General features: G+C 49.2%; 7 protein-coding genes across 7 annotated transcripts; 3 read left to right on the forward strand and 4 right to left on the reverse strand.

Moving 5' to 3' along the window:
• Positions 1 to 216: 216 nt before the first annotated feature.
• Positions 217 to 2722, reverse strand: KY384_001850 (uncharacterized protein; the record flags this gene model as incomplete). Its single annotated transcript, XM_044810376.1, has 2 exons — positions 217 to 2614; positions 2664 to 2722. The coding sequence occupies 2 exons, from the start codon at positions 2720 to 2722 to the stop codon at positions 217 to 219; spliced, it is 2457 nt and encodes an 818-aa protein (XP_044672350.1).
• A 444-nt stretch (positions 2723 to 3166) lies between these two features.
• On the forward strand, positions 3167 to 5147 carry KY384_001851 (uncharacterized protein; the record flags this gene model as incomplete). The annotated part of the gene is made up of 5 exons (XM_044810377.1): positions 3167 to 3423; positions 3475 to 3628; positions 3679 to 3971; positions 4029 to 4374; positions 4428 to 5147. The coding sequence occupies 5 exons, from the start codon at positions 3167 to 3169 to the stop codon at positions 5145 to 5147; spliced, it is 1770 nt and encodes a 589-aa protein (XP_044672351.1).
• Positions 5148 to 5201: 54 nt separating this feature from the next.
• On the reverse strand, positions 5202 to 6099 carry KY384_001852 (uncharacterized protein; the record flags this gene model as incomplete). Its single annotated transcript, XM_044810378.1, has 2 exons — positions 5202 to 5801; positions 5869 to 6099. 2 exons carry the CDS (start codon positions 6097 to 6099, stop codon positions 5202 to 5204), a joined length of 831 nt encoding a protein of 276 aa, XP_044672352.1.
• Positions 6100 to 8720: 2621 nt separating this feature from the next.
• Positions 8721 to 10150, reverse strand: KY384_001853 (uncharacterized protein; the record flags this gene model as incomplete). The annotated part of the gene is made up of 6 exons (XM_044810379.1): positions 8721 to 8902; positions 8975 to 9109; positions 9164 to 9244; positions 9295 to 9345; positions 9396 to 9988; positions 10044 to 10150. The coding sequence occupies 6 exons, from the start codon at positions 10148 to 10150 to the stop codon at positions 8721 to 8723; spliced, it is 1149 nt and encodes a 382-aa protein (XP_044672353.1).
• Positions 10151 to 11428: 1278 nt separating this feature from the next.
• KY384_001854 (uncharacterized protein) lies at positions 11429 to 12502 on the forward strand (the record flags this gene model as incomplete). Its single annotated transcript, XM_044810380.1, has 2 exons — positions 11429 to 11574; positions 11626 to 12502. The coding sequence occupies 2 exons, from the start codon at positions 11429 to 11431 to the stop codon at positions 12500 to 12502; spliced, it is 1023 nt and encodes a 340-aa protein (XP_044672354.1).
• A 557-nt stretch (positions 12503 to 13059) lies between these two features.
• KY384_001855 (uncharacterized protein) lies at positions 13060 to 15048 on the forward strand (the record flags this gene model as incomplete). The annotated part of the gene is made up of 2 exons (XM_044810381.1): positions 13060 to 13701; positions 13759 to 15048. 2 exons carry the CDS (start codon positions 13060 to 13062, stop codon positions 15046 to 15048), a joined length of 1932 nt encoding a protein of 643 aa, XP_044672355.1.
• A 1015-nt stretch (positions 15049 to 16063) lies between these two features.
• Positions 16064 to 17014, reverse strand: KY384_001856 (uncharacterized protein; the record flags this gene model as incomplete). The annotated part of the gene is made up of 3 exons (XM_044810382.1): positions 16064 to 16624; positions 16671 to 16805; positions 16856 to 17014. The coding sequence occupies 3 exons, from the start codon at positions 17012 to 17014 to the stop codon at positions 16064 to 16066; spliced, it is 855 nt and encodes a 284-aa protein (XP_044672356.1).
• Between the last annotated feature and the right edge of the window lie 619 nt (positions 17015 to 17633).

Consider the following 17633-nt stretch of genomic DNA (forward strand, 5'->3'; position numbering starts at 1 on the left):
TCTTCTCACAAGCGTTTCTCCAAGTCTTGTGTCATTTTTGCTTTTATAATGAGAAATACATTATTACATATTTGATAACTCCTCGATGATATGCGACAATCTCTTTTCATACCTTAACCACATGTGACTTTTCTGTCCTCCAGACCATATAGCTTCCATTCTAGATAAATTTCACCAAATTGTCCCAAGAAATTTTCAGATCTGTCGATTCTCGGATTACCGCACAAACACTTCCACGACCTCTACATTCCCGTATCCCACACCAATCTTCATCTCCTTAAATGCAGTCTCTACATCTATCTCCAAGACACTCGTCTCCCGATTAATTCGCACAGTATGCTGCGGAACAGGGATCTCCCTCAGCAGCACCATGAAATTGTCCTCCACAGTCTTCTCCGCCAACCCACTTATGTATATTCCCAACACGCCGAGCGCCCTCAACGACGTCGAGATCTTCAGCCGACTATCCTGATGCATCGTCGTTTCTTTCTTCAGCACCGCAGCCGCGCCTGTCATCTTCCCCAGCAGTCCCAGTACCGCAACTTTTGTTCGATCATGCTGCGCCCCTGTGCTCCCTGCGAGGGTGAAGGAACGCACCTGGTAAGCGGACAGGATCTCCCATCCTGCGTACTCGATCTCCACGGACACGACGGGCAGTTTGTCCGTGAGTGAGACTGGAGGCGAGACCTCACCTGTCGTGTGGGCGCGGATGACATATTCCTCGCTTTGCTCGACGCCAGGGAAGCGGTCGAGGTGGACGAGCTCGGAGAGCGCTCGTTTGTTGACGTTGAAGAGCGCCAGTAGACCTGTGCCGTTTTTGCCACCGGTGAAGGAGCCGACTCTGAGGAGGCGTTCTTCGTGGCGGGCGGTGTATACGTCGATGGATTTGCCGATGACGCTGGGGCGGAGCACGATGGTTTTGCCGTGCGTGTCCTGCGCGGTCATTTGGTGGATGAGATCCATGTTGTGCTTACCAGGCTCATCGGTGATGTAGATTGGGCCGCCGGAGATGCAGCGGCCAGCACCGTGGTAGGTTCCCCACTGGTGATGGGTTTGGAACATGTCCCAGTCTGGTAGGATGTTGAGATGGGAAGTGAAGAGGGTGTTGTGTGCGTTCACGAAGATGTGGTGGGCGTGCGAGGCGTCGATGTCAGGGAAGAAGTCGTCGTTGTTGCGGACCATGAAGCGCGGCTTGTTCGTTGGAAGCTGTGTGTGGAACAAGTTCTGCGGAAATTGTGACATGCAACTGATTGCTTTGATGCTGAAATGGCGGAGGGCGGCGATCACCCAGGCATCTTGGTAGGCGGTAATAAAACGGCGACGGTCTGGAGCGTCACGGATCTCGTCGAGGCCAACTTGATCATCGGTCTTGACAGAGTCCACTCCGGACTCCAATAGGAATTTGTAAAAATCATCGTACATGCGGCTGATATCAGGTTCGTCGACGACAGTCATGTCGGTTCCATCCCACTTTTTTATTGTCTTAGTTTTGTAGTTGCGCGCTATCCAACCATCCGGGTGGACAGCACCCCAATATCCGAGAATGGCGTGCCAGACTCCAATATGCTCAATATTCGGAAAGAGCTGCCTAATGGTCGTCGCAGTGTATTTCAGACCCTTTGGAAAGCCTTTGGGATTTGCTTCGAAGTCAGTCCAGCCAAGGTCAGCTTGTCCATAAGATCCACTCTCGTTCTCTTTCAGTGACTGCCAATTGTCGTCGATGATCAAGTTCGTTACGTTGATTTCATTTTTCTTCAAGTCTGCCAATGCAGTAAAAATCTTATCCTCAGTCAAATCTTGGCCCAGGGCATTCCATGTGCAGTATGTGAGTCCATCATACCAGTTCTCCATCCACTGGGGCTGGATATCATCAGCTATCCTCCGTTCCATTTCGAGCTTGTCCTTTCTGTCCTGAAAGTCGTCACCAGCGACAACTGTACGCGCATGATACATTACTGCAGCACTCGCAGAATCGAAAGTTGTCGCAGCGGCAGCCACAATGTGAGCATCATTACTACCTTCACGCTCGTTTCTGGATTCGGCGACCACGTTGCCATGCCCATCGGGTTTGAATTCAATCAACACGTCTTTGACCCCACTTATTGCAAGTAAAACAAGGTGAAGGCCATCAGTACGTAAGAAAGAACACATTATAGCTCCTCGAGTTGATGCATATGGCGCTTGCCCATGATCAGGGCTCAACCACATGCGTGACTCTCGTGTAATTGCAAACCATCTGGTGTAGCGACTTGGTGTTCCAAGGCTCGTCCTTGTGAATTCTGAGTGCTTACCTTGAACTCCTTTGATGGGAGCAACGATTGACCATAGCTGTACACCTGGACTTTCGCTTGCAACTGACTGGATTTTCAGACTGGAATCGTAATCGTTCAGAAACGCTCCAATCTTAGTAGGTACGGTTGGCGTTTGGAAAAAGAGCTCTCCATCTGAAGAGCCTGCAACTTCACTTGCCCACCTCCAATTGTGGCCAATTGTCGTCCGATACTTGAATGTGAAATGAACGGGATGTTCAATGTTAGAAGGCTTTGGCAAATCTACGACGAAGTATCGACGATACACCTTTGGACGGGACTTGGTGGTGACGGCAAGCTGAAAGCTATAAGCAAAAGGGATAGATTGTCAATTCAGAAGAAATATACAGGCACATTGGATGCCTTCTCCTCTCGTAAAGCGAGTTCACCCCATTCCCGATTGGCGTGTCCATTGTGCCAGAGTATGGCCTCCCATGGCTGCTCCGAAAAAGACTTACTCGACTCGACCAAGACAGTAAACCTGACCTTCAGACGATCAACACGATATGATCTCATTGATCTGCGTCTCACCTACCGATTGCTGGCCGTGAGGAATGACAGTACTTTGCCCCAAGGGAGGATCACAAACTGCGTTGGAGAACATCAGCATTGCAGCTGGCCTTCGTGACTGTAGAATGAAAGGATTTCCCCCAGATGTCAGTATGTACCATGATGGAAGATCTTGAATAGCGTCATTGACCCTTGCAATGCGGAGAAAGGTCCTGAACTAACCTTCTTTGCCCACAGCCAATCAGAATCCATCAAGTCGAAGCTTGACGCGACAGGCGCGTGAACCTCCATCTTCTACTTGGCACTCGAGGAAGCATTCTAACCTCGACTCCTGCCTTCCCAGTCCAATGCAGACAGGTGCTTTACGGCCATCAGCCCGTTATCTACCTTATGTATGCTCAACGTGTCGTCGGCGAGCCCAGCAGCGAACCATAGCAGCCAATGGACTCGGCAAATACGCAAGAAACTTCCAACAAGCCTCCCCCGCTATCCCGCCTGACTCTGAGGCGAGAGAGCATGAGCTCTCAAACAAAGATGTGGAAGCATCGAAAGTGCCTTTGCTTCAGCTGCTCGAAGGTCGAGGCTTGCTGAACCAGGTGATCGGGTATGGTTAGGCACAATTCCTGAACCCTGGTACAGCTACTGACCTTCTAAGCAAGAGAGACGAACTCGATAGAATATTGAACAAGAAAGGAAATGGAATTTACTTGGGAATAGATCCTACCGCGTTATCGTTGCACGTTGGTCATCTGGTCCCTCTGATGGCTTTGTGGTGGACTTACTGCTATGGCAATCGCGCATTCGCTCTAGTACGTGAATTGCGTCTTGAACGGAAATAGGTGTTGACCTTCACTTTCAGCTTGGAGAAGCCACTGCGAATATTGGGGATCCATCAGGGAGGACTTCTGCCCGGGGCAGACGTACTACATCGCAGACCAGAGCCAATCACGGTGTGATGAAGGCCCAATTAGCGCACCTTTGGGAGCACGCCGATGCAGCTTTAATGCAGCATCAAAACGATGCTTGGAGAGGCCAGAAGCTGACACATCGCTTTCGGAATAATGCAGATTGGTATGATAAGACGAGATTCACGGAAGTACTGCATCTCTTAGCACCTGGCATGAGACTTGGTACCCAACTTGGGCGGGACTCGTGAGTTTAGCACCTGACTTTTATTCCCTGCATGGATTCTCATATATTGAGGAACAGGGTCAAGCTTCGCTTGGAAAATGGAAACGGAATGTCACTTGCCGAGTTTCTGTATCCGATGGTGCAAGCGTGGGACTGGTGGCATCTGTTCCAAGCTGAAAAGGTCTCCATACAAATTGGCGGTTCCGATCAGTTTGGAAATATTCAGGCAGGTGCGGATGGAATCAATTATATCATGTCTCTCCCAACGCCTTTACTTGGAGTCCTGCGACCCACGACCGATGATAGCCCATGTGGCTTCACGACGCCGTTGCTCACTACATCTTCAGGAGAGAAATTTGGGAAGAGTGCAGGAAACGCCGTCTGGCTCGACAGAAACCTGACCAGTCCATTTGCGTTCTATCAAGTAAGTTCGCCTTCGCCTCGCGTCCACGACAGACATTTGTTGATCTCTTCTAGTACTTTGTGTCTATATCAGACGATCAGGTTCACAAATATCTCAAGCTTCTGACTTTCAAAAGTCTAGAATCTCTTGATCTATTGATGCAAAATCACAACGAAAATCCTTCAAAACGCCTCGCTCAGCATTGTTTAGCAAAGGAAGTCACCGCTTTAGCTCATGGACAAGAGATTGCTAAAGCAACAGAAGCGGAGCATCAAGGGCTATTCCAACCCAACACGACGTCAAATAAAAGCGTTGTGATTGACTACAACCCGAAAGGTTGGAATGACGTTACCACCACAGTACCCTATTCACTGCTAGACATCGCAGCAAACTACAAGATCTTGCATTTTGCAGGCCTCACTTCAACCAAGGCGCAAAGCTACAGTGTTGGAAAATCTGGCGGTACTCACTACGCATCTTATGATGGTGTTGCCAAACTCACCTTCAGTATATTCGTCATCGGCGGACAAAATCAGCGACAGGATATTGAGGACAAGATAATGGATCTTCCACACGTAGGCAGATGCTTAATCCTCCGCACTGGAAAACGAAACCCCCGCCTTTTGAAATTTCTGCCGGATCAAGAATTCGCGAACTCAGAATTTGACTTTCCCCATTCCAAGTCATGGTGGGATCTGCCCAGCAACAAGATCATGTGGGGACATCTCAGAGGAAATAGGGGTGGAGAAGAAGCCGCCGAGACGGCACCGACGAAGGTAAACTTGGGAGAATAATCGATAGAAAGTCCTATGACCGACAGCCAGAAGGCAAATTGACTGCAATGTCATTCACTCTACTACTGCCCTCCAACCCCTCCGACTCTCGTACCCGCTTACACCCTCGTCAACCAATACCTGTTTCGCAGTCCTTCCAGTGACAATACTTCTCTCAATTTCCGCGCCCATGACCCGAAAGGGCTCAAAGCCATCCAGCGCGCCATCTTTGCGCCTCTTCCTCGCCCAAATACGTTTCCGTTCGCCTTCCCATTTCATCTGAGGGATAAAGCCTGACGATCGCCGGTCAAAATTAAGATACCACCGCCTCTGGTAGATAGAGTTGATTGTGTTAGAGGCGCCAGGGTACGTGTTTGTAATACGACTTTCCTCGTCTCCCTCAACATTTGGCTTTCCGTTTGCGCCATCTCTCGATCCTTCGTCCGGGTAATCGGACGCTGTTGTTTCGGCATCTGACGATGACTCGTCGTTTCTCGGATGAATTGCTTGAGCCTTGGTCTGAGAGGTCGTCTTCTTGAGATTACTCTGACCGCGCTTGCGCTTTCTCGAGGGAGCTTTAGGCTGCTGCGAGCGATCTTCTTGCGATGAGAGGCGGAGGCTGATGGTATAGTCCTTGGGGAGCCGAGCTCCGTGAAGGCGAAGGCGGATCTTGCGCTAGTCGAGGAAATGTAAGTTTCATAGCCTTTTGAGAAAAATAGACTATGTCATATGAGTCGCGTACATTATCGAAAGCCTGAGCCAGCTTCTCCTGCTCTGTTCTCAAGCTCGAGTATTCTGGCGTTCCATGCATGGAACGTTCTTCTTCACTATCATCCTCATCTTCGTCCGTCGTTTCCAAATCAGCCTCCACATTCGAGGACTGATACGGCAGAACCTCGTAGGCACCCGTATCCCAAATAAGCATACTCCCCGTCTGCACCGACGCTGTCTCAATCAGATGGTTCTGCTCCATTGATCAGCCCACGCTATCCTTACCTCCATTATACAGCACACCCAACTCACCTACCCACAAACAATGCACCCTCGTCTCCATCGCATTCCTACTGATCCTCTTACTGTTCGCATTCCCAGGCATACCATACATAATCGCCCAGCTCGCGGAACTCGTTTCGTTAATTTGCAGACGGAGATCGTAGTGCAATCCCGCAACTGGGTGGTCGTGCTGGTGGACGACGAAGTGGTGGCCCTGGGCGCTCCCTGAATGGGCTTCGTAGAGGGTTGTGAGATCTTTGACGCTGAGGGGAGCTGGTAGGGGAGAGGGGGGATGGCTCGGGAGAGGTGGGAGGTCCAGTAGGCTAGATGGTTATGAATGAGGGCTGTGCCTGCTTCGATCGACGAGGGAGGAGGCGGGGGTTTGTTGGTGGCATTTTTGGACTTTGCTCGCCGAGAGCGAGAGGGGGAGGGGAGATGGGCGCGTGGAGGGAGGTGGGGAGTTCAGGTGTGAGGCGCTCGGCGCTGGGGGAGTCTGAGTCTGTGTGGTCGGCGAGGTCCATGGCGATGAGGACGAATGAGCATCATGAGGAGTCCACGGCTGCATTGCCTGATCTTCGTGGGAATCATATCAAGGGAGAAGGCAAGTTGGGGAAGCCTTGGCTACGTCATTGGACGCGGCAGAAAAGTATGAAGTAAATAGAGAGGCTTTCCACAGCCATTGTTCTTATCAAGCCTCTCACATTATGGGCTCTTGAGCATACAGAAGATCTTGATGACTTGGTTCATCCATCGCTACTCCTCACATCGAATGCGTAAGTCCATTGAGACATTTTACCTTCAAATGAATAGACTGGTCCCATTGCTAGCATATAAATGTTAGATCATTGAACTTTTTATCTTGAATCTCTATACGATATTCAGCGCATCTGCTACCAAGTCCGGATGATTCATGCCCCCCAAGTGACACGGAACCCTCCGAAAATCCATTCATCACCGCTCTCCTGGCTCTGGCTATCCGAAAGATTTATCGTGAGCGAGTCGAGCAAACCTCTTTATGACTTGGCCAGTCCGCCTTCTGGCACTTCACAGAGCAGTACTGATGAGCCTTGCATTTCTGGCACCACTTGACCGGGCTCAATGCGCCACAAACCATGCATCCTGGAAATTTGTCCATTCCTTGCGGTGGATTCACCACCTTCATCTCGCCCGCAGAACTCGCGATGGAATCTGCTCACCCCATGAGCCTTTAGCACACGACAATTGAAGTCAGTAACTTACCCAGCATAGCCAATATCAGCGTCTGACTCCCCCCTCATTATTCACATCCCCCACAAACCCCACCCTCCCCTTTCCCACCCTCGCAAATACCGCCGGACACTCCCCCTGATCCACTGCGTCGGGTGGAAACACCATACTCTCAATCCTCGAATCCGGTTTGGGAACATACACCTTCGCTGCCGCAGGCACTCCTTCAGATGCACAGCTTTCATGCTGTATTCCCTCTCCAGCCCCTGTGCGTGCTCGCCAAACATGTCGTCGATGGATGATGCGCGCAGACTGAGGGAGAAGGTGGAGCGGTGGTAGTCACCCTGTTCCCAGGGTAGGCCGAGGGTGCTGAACATGGCGTTTAGGTCTGATGGGCGCACGAAGCTGCTGAAGAGCATGCAGAGTATTAACGTGCCGCCGTCTTCGCGGATGTAGTGGGAGAGGCGAGAGTGCAGGTTGGTGAGGTGGGGGTTGGTGAGGCCACCGTCGATGGCGAGGATGGTTGGTGGTGGGGTGGTGCGTTGGATTGTTTGGAGAGCTTTAGAGGACGATTTGAGGTGGAGTGTTGATGGATATGCAGTGGTGATTTTGGAAATGAGCGGCTTGTACAGGTCGTCAATGAGAGATTGTTGCATAGAATCGCCTACGCTGAGAAGGATGGATTGCGGAGGCGTGTTTGAAGTCATCTCGGGATTCCTGATTGATACAAGCTATGTCCTACGAGAGAAGAAATATCTTGTATCGAGAGCATTCGTCTCTCTAAGTGGGACAAGGCCTAGGAATGCTGTTCTCGGAAACAGATAAGTACGTTCAAATGACCACTGAAATGATGTTTATGATCTATGTGCGTTGTCAAACGTAGCTACCATTCATGCGGCAATCCGATAGCATTCCCCCATTTAGAGTGGTCATGAACACAACAGAGATACGGACCGGGAAGCCGTACATACCTTCAGAAGTCCTCGCTGTTGTTGTAACTCACATATATCGCAAAGATAATAAGACCAACACGACTCGTGAGATGTTCACGCGATAGTTTCGGAAGTTGGCTTGTTCAATTGGCTTTCCAACTGTGACTTGACGCTGTGATATAACCATTATGAACCACAAATGCGGGGTGCCGTCTGGGTATGGCATGACGAAGACCGCTGCCGAATTCGTACGGTAGTATCAATTTAGTGGATCGCTATCCCAAAACGAGAGACTCGCAGCTGTCAGGTATTTGTTCGACGGTGAAGACGCGATCTGTTTGTTCTTTGCCTTACAGATTTCGTACAGAAAGGCCAACACTCAATACAAACAGATAGCCCTTTGTTGTAATCCAATATCTACATGGTATCATGCGCTTTTCGTACGTGTGACTTACCTCTCTGATTATGAGTCTTTTTGCTCTTTGACCTTGTTTCCCTTCAAGTTACCCTCTTTCTCCTCTGTATCAACGTGCCAAACGACATAATTTGGGAGTCCAAATACACTATAGCCAGCCCGCTTTGCCATGGCTGCAAATCCCTCGGTATCGGCTTGATTTTCGAACGGATAGCACGGAAAATTGATGCCTATGGTGAGATATCGTTCAGACTATATCTTCCATGCTGGCGGTGAAGGGTGGGGTCAAAAGCAAGACATACCTGATCTGTGAACCTCGGCCTTAACCACAATGTTGACGCCGCCAATGCCATCAAGTGGGACTTCTTTGTCCTTGTTCTTACGTCTGTTGCCCATCCAATTGAGATATTTCCGGCGAGTCTTATACTCTTTGTAGCCTGACTGGAGGTGAGTGACACAGTCAATTGATAAACAAACAAAAAGGGCCATACCTTCCGCAAGGATTGTATCTTTACTTATCCTTTTTTTGAGACGGCGTCCCCACCATGATTCTTGCCATGAGTTGTAGTCGTCTGATTATCCGTCAGAAAAGGAATAATGATTCAATCATCATTATACGTACACCTTCCTTCAATGTCTTTGCCGAGCTTGTCGAGACGGTGGAACCAGATATCTACATGCCCGTTTAATAGAACTCAAAGAGCCAATTGCTGATATACTTACTGGGGACTAAGACATCCTTATCATGCTTGATGAAGTCTTCCAATACTGTCGCCGGATTCTCTACAACATCAACATCCCTCCAGTAGATCCAATCATGCACGGGTCTCATTGCGGCATAGAGAAGGTAGTTTCGGGCCCGCCCGATAGCTTTGCGTCGAGGTCCCTGAGCTTGGAAGCTATGTCGCTCCTTAACGCTCTGCGCAAGCTCAAAGCCAAAATTCTTCTCTACGATCATGGCACTCCGAAATCGTGCCACATTCGACTCGTTCTGCAGCTTCTCAAGCTGCTCCCTCAATGTTGACAGCGTTTCATCGACACAATCACCAACGAGAAATGCCAAGTCGATGTAGTTGTGGGGGTAGGTCAGTTGTGACAATACCTCGAAATACTTCGGAAGATACGGAGCAGCGTCTCTCAATGGGGTTAGTATGAGCACGCGATCCTTCTCCTTAGGAGAGGCTAAGTCTCCGAAATTCAGATTGTTGATACTTGGCGACTCAATAAGCAACGGCTCGTGTGGATTGCCAGGCAAATCTTGCGTTGGGACTTGTGATATGTCATGCAGGGGCTGTCCGGACCCGTCACAGACGTATCTTCCACGAAAGTTCAGTAGGTAGCGGTCCGGTCAGGCATCCTCAAGCGACTTACCGATTCCAGCTGCTAGTACGACTCCAGGTCTCATAAATCAGGAAGATGATGACGAAAGTGACTGCTAGGCGACTCAACGAGGCTCTAGGACTGGATCTTGGGCGCATCCTTTTGACAGACGTAAGGCTGAAATGGCCTGCTCTAGGAAACGTGCCCATCCTGGCCTTAGCATGAAGCTGTGGGCGGAATCAGCGGCTGGTCTCGCAGGCCAGTTGCAGTACTCTGGCCTCGCGCATAATGATGCGAATGTTATGTTGATCATCTCAGCTCGACGAGTCCGCCCCTACAGGTCGTGTGCCTAGAAAGCCAAGACAGAATCCATTGGAAAGCGGAGATTAAGCGCTAGCTAGCGGCCCGGAACCTTGCGTTGGGCTATTTGACGGGACGATGAGGACCACGCGAGATGTCATTCTATCACATAAAGACAGAGCCAATTCCCTCCTCGTATGCGGTTGATCTTTGTATTATCTGCACCTGATCTGGGACACACTCTCTCATGACCTGAAACACATCAACGCTTCTTCAATTCTACCGCGACGCAAACATTGGAGCCGCTGAGCGACTTAGGCCCAGATTCATGATCCAGTCTGACCTCCACAAGGCCGGTTCAACACGAGTCAACTGGCCCTTCTTATCCTGTCCTTCTAGATATGAACAACACCATGCAAAAGAGCGAGTTCGGGAGCTGCTTTATGTTTCACATCGGATCACAAAGGGCCCTTCTCGTTTCTTCAGGGCGCTTCTTTAGTTCTAATAGTACGCCGCGGCGTCTGAAGCTAATCCCTACCTGGAACGCTCTTCACAATCATTGAAATGTTGCGGAGTGTAGCTCTTGCCTCACATCGCACTGGAAAGCATGAAAACATGGCATTTCCTCTTTGGGACTAGCTTAAGCGAGTTTAGCGATGCTAGTGCCTTTATAGAGTCGCACAGCATCTTGGTATTCCTACGATGGTGCTGCTAAGCCGCTACCTCTGCAAAAGGCTCACAAACGAGAGGAATTCTCTGTTCCTGACTGATGTCTCACATGAGACTTTCAGGCGAGCACGACTCCGTGTTGCTCGAAGACTTATCCCACCATTCGTGACTAAGCCAGAACGACATTGCTGAAAGCCTTGAGGTCTTCGTGGGAAAGGAAGACTAGCTACGACGGTCGCAAGGAATGTGCGCCAATATATGCACAACTGCATGTTGCTTACCAATCTCGAGTGGACAGCGTGAGGCTTATAAATCAGTGCGAAAGTTGTCAGAAGATCGAACAGACGACATTTATATGAGACATCTATGAGCTCCGGCTTTCTCAAAGATTGTTCCCATTCTTGAATTTACCCCCAAAGATTGTGCAAGTGTAGAGGAAGTGCCCGTCACCTTCTCTTACAGAAACGATGGCTCCAAAGACGATCCTTCTCACAGGCGCCAATGGCTTCGTAGCAGGGCACATCTTGAATGTGCTTCTTGACGCGGGATATAATGTGCTCGGGACAGTTCGATCGACTAGCTCTGCTGAAAAGGTCAAAGTTACACATGGAAGGTAGATCCTTCAGAACTTCTATGTTATGAAGCCTTCGTTGACACTTGAAAGATATGGGGACAAGCTTTCCTTCGCTTTGGTACCGGACATAGAAGCTCCTGGTGCTTTCGACGAGGTTATCAAGAATGTTGACGGCGTCATCCACAGTGCTTCGCCATTCCATTATCCTGTGGAAGACAATGAAAAGCAATTGTTCCAACCAGCAGTCAACGGGACACTACGCATGCTCGAAGCTGTCCACGCATCAGGTAATGAACGCATAAAGCGAGTTGTCATGACTTCTTCTTTTGCAGCAGTTCTGGATACCACAAAAGGCCTGAATCCCGGCAGGGTGTACACCGAAGCTGATTGGAACCCCATGACCTGGGATCAGGCCAAAGTCGCAGATGGCAGTGCTGCCTATTGTGCAAGCAAATCTTTTGCGGAGAAGGCTGCCTGGGAATTTGTTGAGAAGCATAAGCCAGCCTTCAGCGTAGTCGCTTTATGCCCGCCTATGGTCTATGGCCCCCCTGTACACCTTGTGGAGTCAATGGAGAAACTCAACACCAGCTCCAAGGTGATCTGGAATCTCATCAATGGCTCGCAAAGCACTGTACCGCCGACCAGCTTCCCAGCGTTTGCATATGTACCTGACCTTGCTCTCTCCCATCTTGCCGCGCTGGAGCGTCCAGAGGCAGCCAATAAGCGTTACATCATCACCAATGGCCCTTACATAAATGAATGGCTTTGTGACTTCATCGAAACCAAGTTTCCGCAGCTGAAAGGCAAAGTCCCAAAGCGTGACAGTGACAAACCACTTCCAGAATTCTTTAGAGTGGACAATGCTCGGGCAACGAAGGAGTTGGGTATGAAGTGGACCTCTTTTGAGGACGCATTTGGGAACGCCGTCCAAAGCCTGCTAGATCTTGAGAAGAAGCTCGCTGAATAAGCTGCGTCAGGGACCCAAGGTCGTGGATGGTGAGCATGCAGCAGCCCATTTATTCATTGGGCCTTCTGTCCTAGTAGCTCCTCGAGGTTCCGCAGGGGAGTGACTTCTAAGCTCCTGGGCACTATATTGCAAACAGCTTTCTGGCTTGATCTCATGTATCTCGATGCTCTTATGTGAGTCAATTTGTAAGCCACCAGGCTAGAGAAGTATTTTGTATACATGTGGTCTCTTCGGGCTGAGTTTGAGTTCTGTCTCTCTCTGTAAAGCGTTGTATCCGTCTCGTGCCGACAGTGAACGAGATCGAGATTCAAGCCCCTTCGCTTATCTTCCTCCGCTATTCGAGGACTTACTAATTACTAAGCTACTTGTGCCTCGCAGCCGGGCCATAGTCTAGACCTCGCAGGCTATAAAAGACCCACTTGACCCCACGAACTTCAGCTTTGAGCGTGCGAATGTCCTCTTCTCAGTACATTCAGCTTTGTAAGGAGACGTCTCAATGCTGCAATACTCGTATCACCATTCTTGCTAGTCTTTTGCCGAAAGAGGCATAGTCGAAGATGCAACAAGGCGGCAAATCAGGGCCTCGCACACGCACCGGCTGCTTGACATGTCGTCGACGGAGGGTCAAATGCGACGAAGCAAAGCCAGTCTGCAATCGCTGTCAGACCGCGAATCTAGTCTGTGATGGATATCGTGAAAAACGGAGGGTGGTTTCGCCTGGCCCTTCTTCCGCAGCTCCTTTTCCTAGTGTTGCCTTGACTCAAGCAGCATATGTTACGACCTCAGCTGCACCACGAATATTTTCTTACGAGGGGGTGCCGGGCGTTCCGGCAACACCGAGTGTTTTCCCACATACTAGTAATCGTGCTGATCATCTATGTGCTTACCATCAATTTGTCACTTCCACTGTCTACCAGCTTTTCCGGAAGGATCAGCTTTACTTCTGGCGAGACAGGATTGCACGCATGTCATGGCATATTGATCTCGTATACGAGTCTATTCAGGCAATCGGAGCCATACACCTGGCCCACAGTATCCCTCATTCGGGCATCATGCAGGCTGAAGTACAGCGGCTGAAGGTTATAGGACTTCGTGCCTACAACAATGCCGTCCACCAATTAACGATCGAATTGAATGGGCATTACGAAGGACGTGAAGAGATACTGATGGTGACTCTTCTGCTCTTGAACATATTTGAGGTTTGTCTTAGGACTGTGGCTCTCCCTACCAGTGCTGTGTCCTAATTAGAATGATAGTGTTGTATGGGGAACGCACGTCTGGCCTTCCAACATCTCTGGGCTGCTGTTCAGCTACTTGGAGCCTCATCGGCTACTGCAAAAGACCCACATCTTTTGCCTCTGCGTGAGACGATAATGAGACTGGATTTTGTCGCCCAAAACATCGTCCCCTATGCCCGGTCGTCCTTCTTCCGCACTTTCAGCTTCCGCCCTGCCCTCATGGAAACACCCTTTTACTCAAACACAAACCTTGAAATTGAGGGTCTTGGTACAATTCTTGGCCCTGACTTAATGATGAACCAACGTCTCAGTCTCTGGCGCCTGATCGCCGCCCACAACCACATGGACAAAATCGTCTGGTCCTCTTTTTATGGCGCAAACGAGCAACCAGGCCGCGACCAACTTCTCAGCTTTCGAGATGAGCTCCTACTCTGGCGTCAAGGAGCGACAGAAACATTTGTTGGCTACACTGACACCATTCCACTTCCCATCGACGATGCCAACAGCGTATTCGTCACAACAGCCATACTAGACAGCCTGCCTATTCCGCCTGAGCCATTGATTCTTCCGACACCCGTAGTAGCGATCACTATAGCTTACTATAACCTTTACCGTGCGTGCACACTTGCAATGCTCGCCGCCAATGAAACCGTTGCCAGCGTTCGCGATGCTTTAGAGTTCGAAACCTTCATACTCACTTACGATAATCTCCGTCTCACTGCTGGTCTGCTTGAAGCCCCTTGTAGCCACTGGAACACCCTCGACCCCGTGAGTAAAGGCGGCGCGACCTTTTGCACTAAACTTGACCCCAGCATCTCAATCCCACTATTTCTAGGCGGTCGCCGCTCCTTCAACGCTCTCTGGCTAGAATATTCGATTGCAACGCTACACTCAATCGGGAGAGCCGGCCTCTGCGACGGTCAAGCACTCGCTAATTGTCTCAAAATAATGAGAAGTCTTGATGCACAGAGCCCCGTTCCAGGTTTCGATGGCCCCATGCAAAATGTACCTCTTTCACCGCTTGGGTTTCTGAGCGAGCGGACAATCCCATTGCTTATGCCAAACCTTGTGGATGATGAAATGGCTGAAGCGTACTATCTGAGGCACGGAAGAAACTTCTCTGGTGTGGTGGCGAAGGCGAGATGGCAGAAGGTAGAGGAGGGTACACCGGACGGTCTGAGAGTTGAAAAGTATGATGAGCGGGGTGGTAACGAGGGCGATGTGCTAAGGGAATGGAAGCGGAGTCTGGAGGCTGGATGGCATACGTATGTGCATGCAGGCCAAGGAAGGTTTGGGCTGGAGGGATGATACTGGCGGGTGTGTTTAGCGATCAATTGAATGGTTCCCTGATATGTGAGTGGGTGGAAGATTATGAGATATAATGGGCATCCACGAGAAACGTGAACATGAGCATGACGTAATGGGTAAAAATTCCTGAATGTTTGGTGAAATCAGAATAACAATTTGCGTTAAGTCCCAGCTTCTACCTCATCGCTCCTGCCGCCCCACATCCGTACGAAACAATCATCAAGGCCTAAATTGAAAACGCTTCCTACCTGCGAGGAACATGATCCATCTCCTTATGCTAATTCACTCCTCAATCTGATCACAACACAGCAAGATTTAGCTTATGAAGACAAAGAGTAATTTCTTCGATCAGCAATTAATGAAACGGCATTGCATGAGTTTGAAAATCGAACCCGGAGGATTGGCTAAATAAGTCATTAGCAAATGAAAGAAGCGATAAAATTGTTAACTCTACAAAGGAACTGATGACTCATAGCAATAGGTCAATTAAGCGGGAGTCGAATGCAGTAACCAGAGAGAATGCGATGTATCAATGTGATATTGATGAGTAAAGAGGAGTAAGTAAGTATGTCCACGAGTAATAGGGGAACATTGAAGAAGCATGACAAAACAAAATTCGAAGTAAGTGTGGCAGCTTCAGATGAGTGGAAAGTGCTAATAGACACCTTGGTAGGGTATCCTTATAGCTGAGGCTGCGAAATAGCCGGAATTGAAGAAGTGTCAGCGGCGTAAGGGAGAGGGATTGAGAATCATTTTGGGGAAGGGAAAAGTGAGCAAAAGTGTCAACAGGGGAGAGGAAAAAACGAACTCGAATGAAGATATCAGCTGGGAAATGTGGTGAGTTGGGAATGATAGTGGAATTCGGACTCAAAAGCAAACGTATTTGAGATCCGGGTAAGGGACAGGTTGGAAGTCATGCAGGATGTTTACACATCGATTTATTGAGCTGTCTGACATGTGGTGAGCTGTTGGTTGAGTCTATCTGCCCAATGTCCAGCATCAAGTGATGCTATGATCAAACCGATCCCCGAAGCATGTACGCAGGGTGGAATTCAAGGCGACTTCCCATAGCACGATTCCGGCTGAAACCCCCAGGACCAAGAGGGTTTTCATCTTCTGCACCATCCTGATCTTCTGCATCATCCTGATCTTCTGCACCGTCATATTGAAGGGTGGCAGGCGTGCTCGCGAAATTCGGATTCGCAAAATATTTCTCAGTCTCCAGAGCGCGGATTTTATTGGCCATATTCTGGATAATGCTGGAACTACCGACACCAATGTTTTGCAGCGCGACAAACTCATCTAGCTGCAAGAGCTCGTCGATGTGCGTGCTGGCAGCTGAAGTCATGATACCATGTAAGTCCGCATCAGATGTTGCGCGAAAAGCTACGATAAGAGCGTCGCAGAATCCTTCAGCTGACCATTGCTTGTCGATGAGTCTTTGGATCTCCGTACGTGTGAACAATGCTAAATGTGGTATAGCATAGTAATTGGCGATAGCATTGACACGAATATGCTTCAATATGGCATTTTCTTCTGGTTCAGGCGTCGCTTCATCATTTGTCGTCAGGTCGATCTGATCCTCGTCAGCAACACGATGCTACATTCGACTATCTTGGGACTTCTTGACTTGCCTGCGGCCCCTGCTCATATTTTGCATCGCGCGCATCATCATATTTCCCATACAGATATTCAAGCATGTGCTTGACAGTGGCGGCGTCAAACGATTCGATATCAATGCAATTTGTCGAGGCTTCCTATCATTCTTGTTAGAGTTATAATTCGTAATCTGTAGGTTGTAAATTACTTTTAATTTGCCATCTATCGCAGCGGCCAAGACAGGCGATTGCATGCAAACAATGACTTTGTGAACGTTGAATTCTTCACCGCAGCATCTGATTTTCAAGTCGCTGTAGCGACCAGAATCAAATGCTTGAGGCAGAAGAGTCTTTGGAAGTTTGGCCATGCTTGCACTACAAGAGAGTCCTCTTGCAAAGTCGGATGAAATGATCTTGGTCAGGACGGACGACATTCGAGGTCGGACACGAGACTTGGAAGTGTCGATGCTGAAACCTAATCAAGTGGCGATCCACTCAACACTTGTGCAACTTGACTGAACCGAAGAGATTCATTGTAGCTCAAATGAATCTGCAAAGTTGGTGAAATAAGTGACTCCTCCGCACGACGAACGTGTGGAACTAATAGCGAGTAGATGATAGTTTTGAACGCTGACATGGTAAGCTGAACTTTGAAATCTTTAGACGTGCTCTCGTGTTAAGTTACTGGCATGATTGAAGATCTGAACGATGACACCTTACTCTTTGTTAGGGGAGGGAGTCTTGAGAGGCACAATCTTAACGTCTTAGGTTGGTGACGAGACCGCTGTGCACTCGAAGATAGTCAAGCAAAGCGTCGATTAATGATGAGCTATAGCGCCAATATGTCTGACTACCACCTCCTCAAAGGAAGACAGCAACATAAGTCACTTTACGTCAGCCTTATCCATCCAGAAAGACCGCGCAATTATTACTTCACAAATATTGATCGTGTTGAGTGGAAACGACACCTTGATCCGAGTTGGGACC

The sequence above is a fragment of the Bacidia gigantensis genome (assembly GCF_019456465.1).
Source record: "Bacidia gigantensis strain McMullin 20006 chromosome Unknown contig_134, whole genome shotgun sequence".
NCBI lineage: Eukaryota > Fungi > Ascomycota > Lecanoromycetes > Lecanorales > Ramalinaceae > Bacidia > Bacidia gigantensis.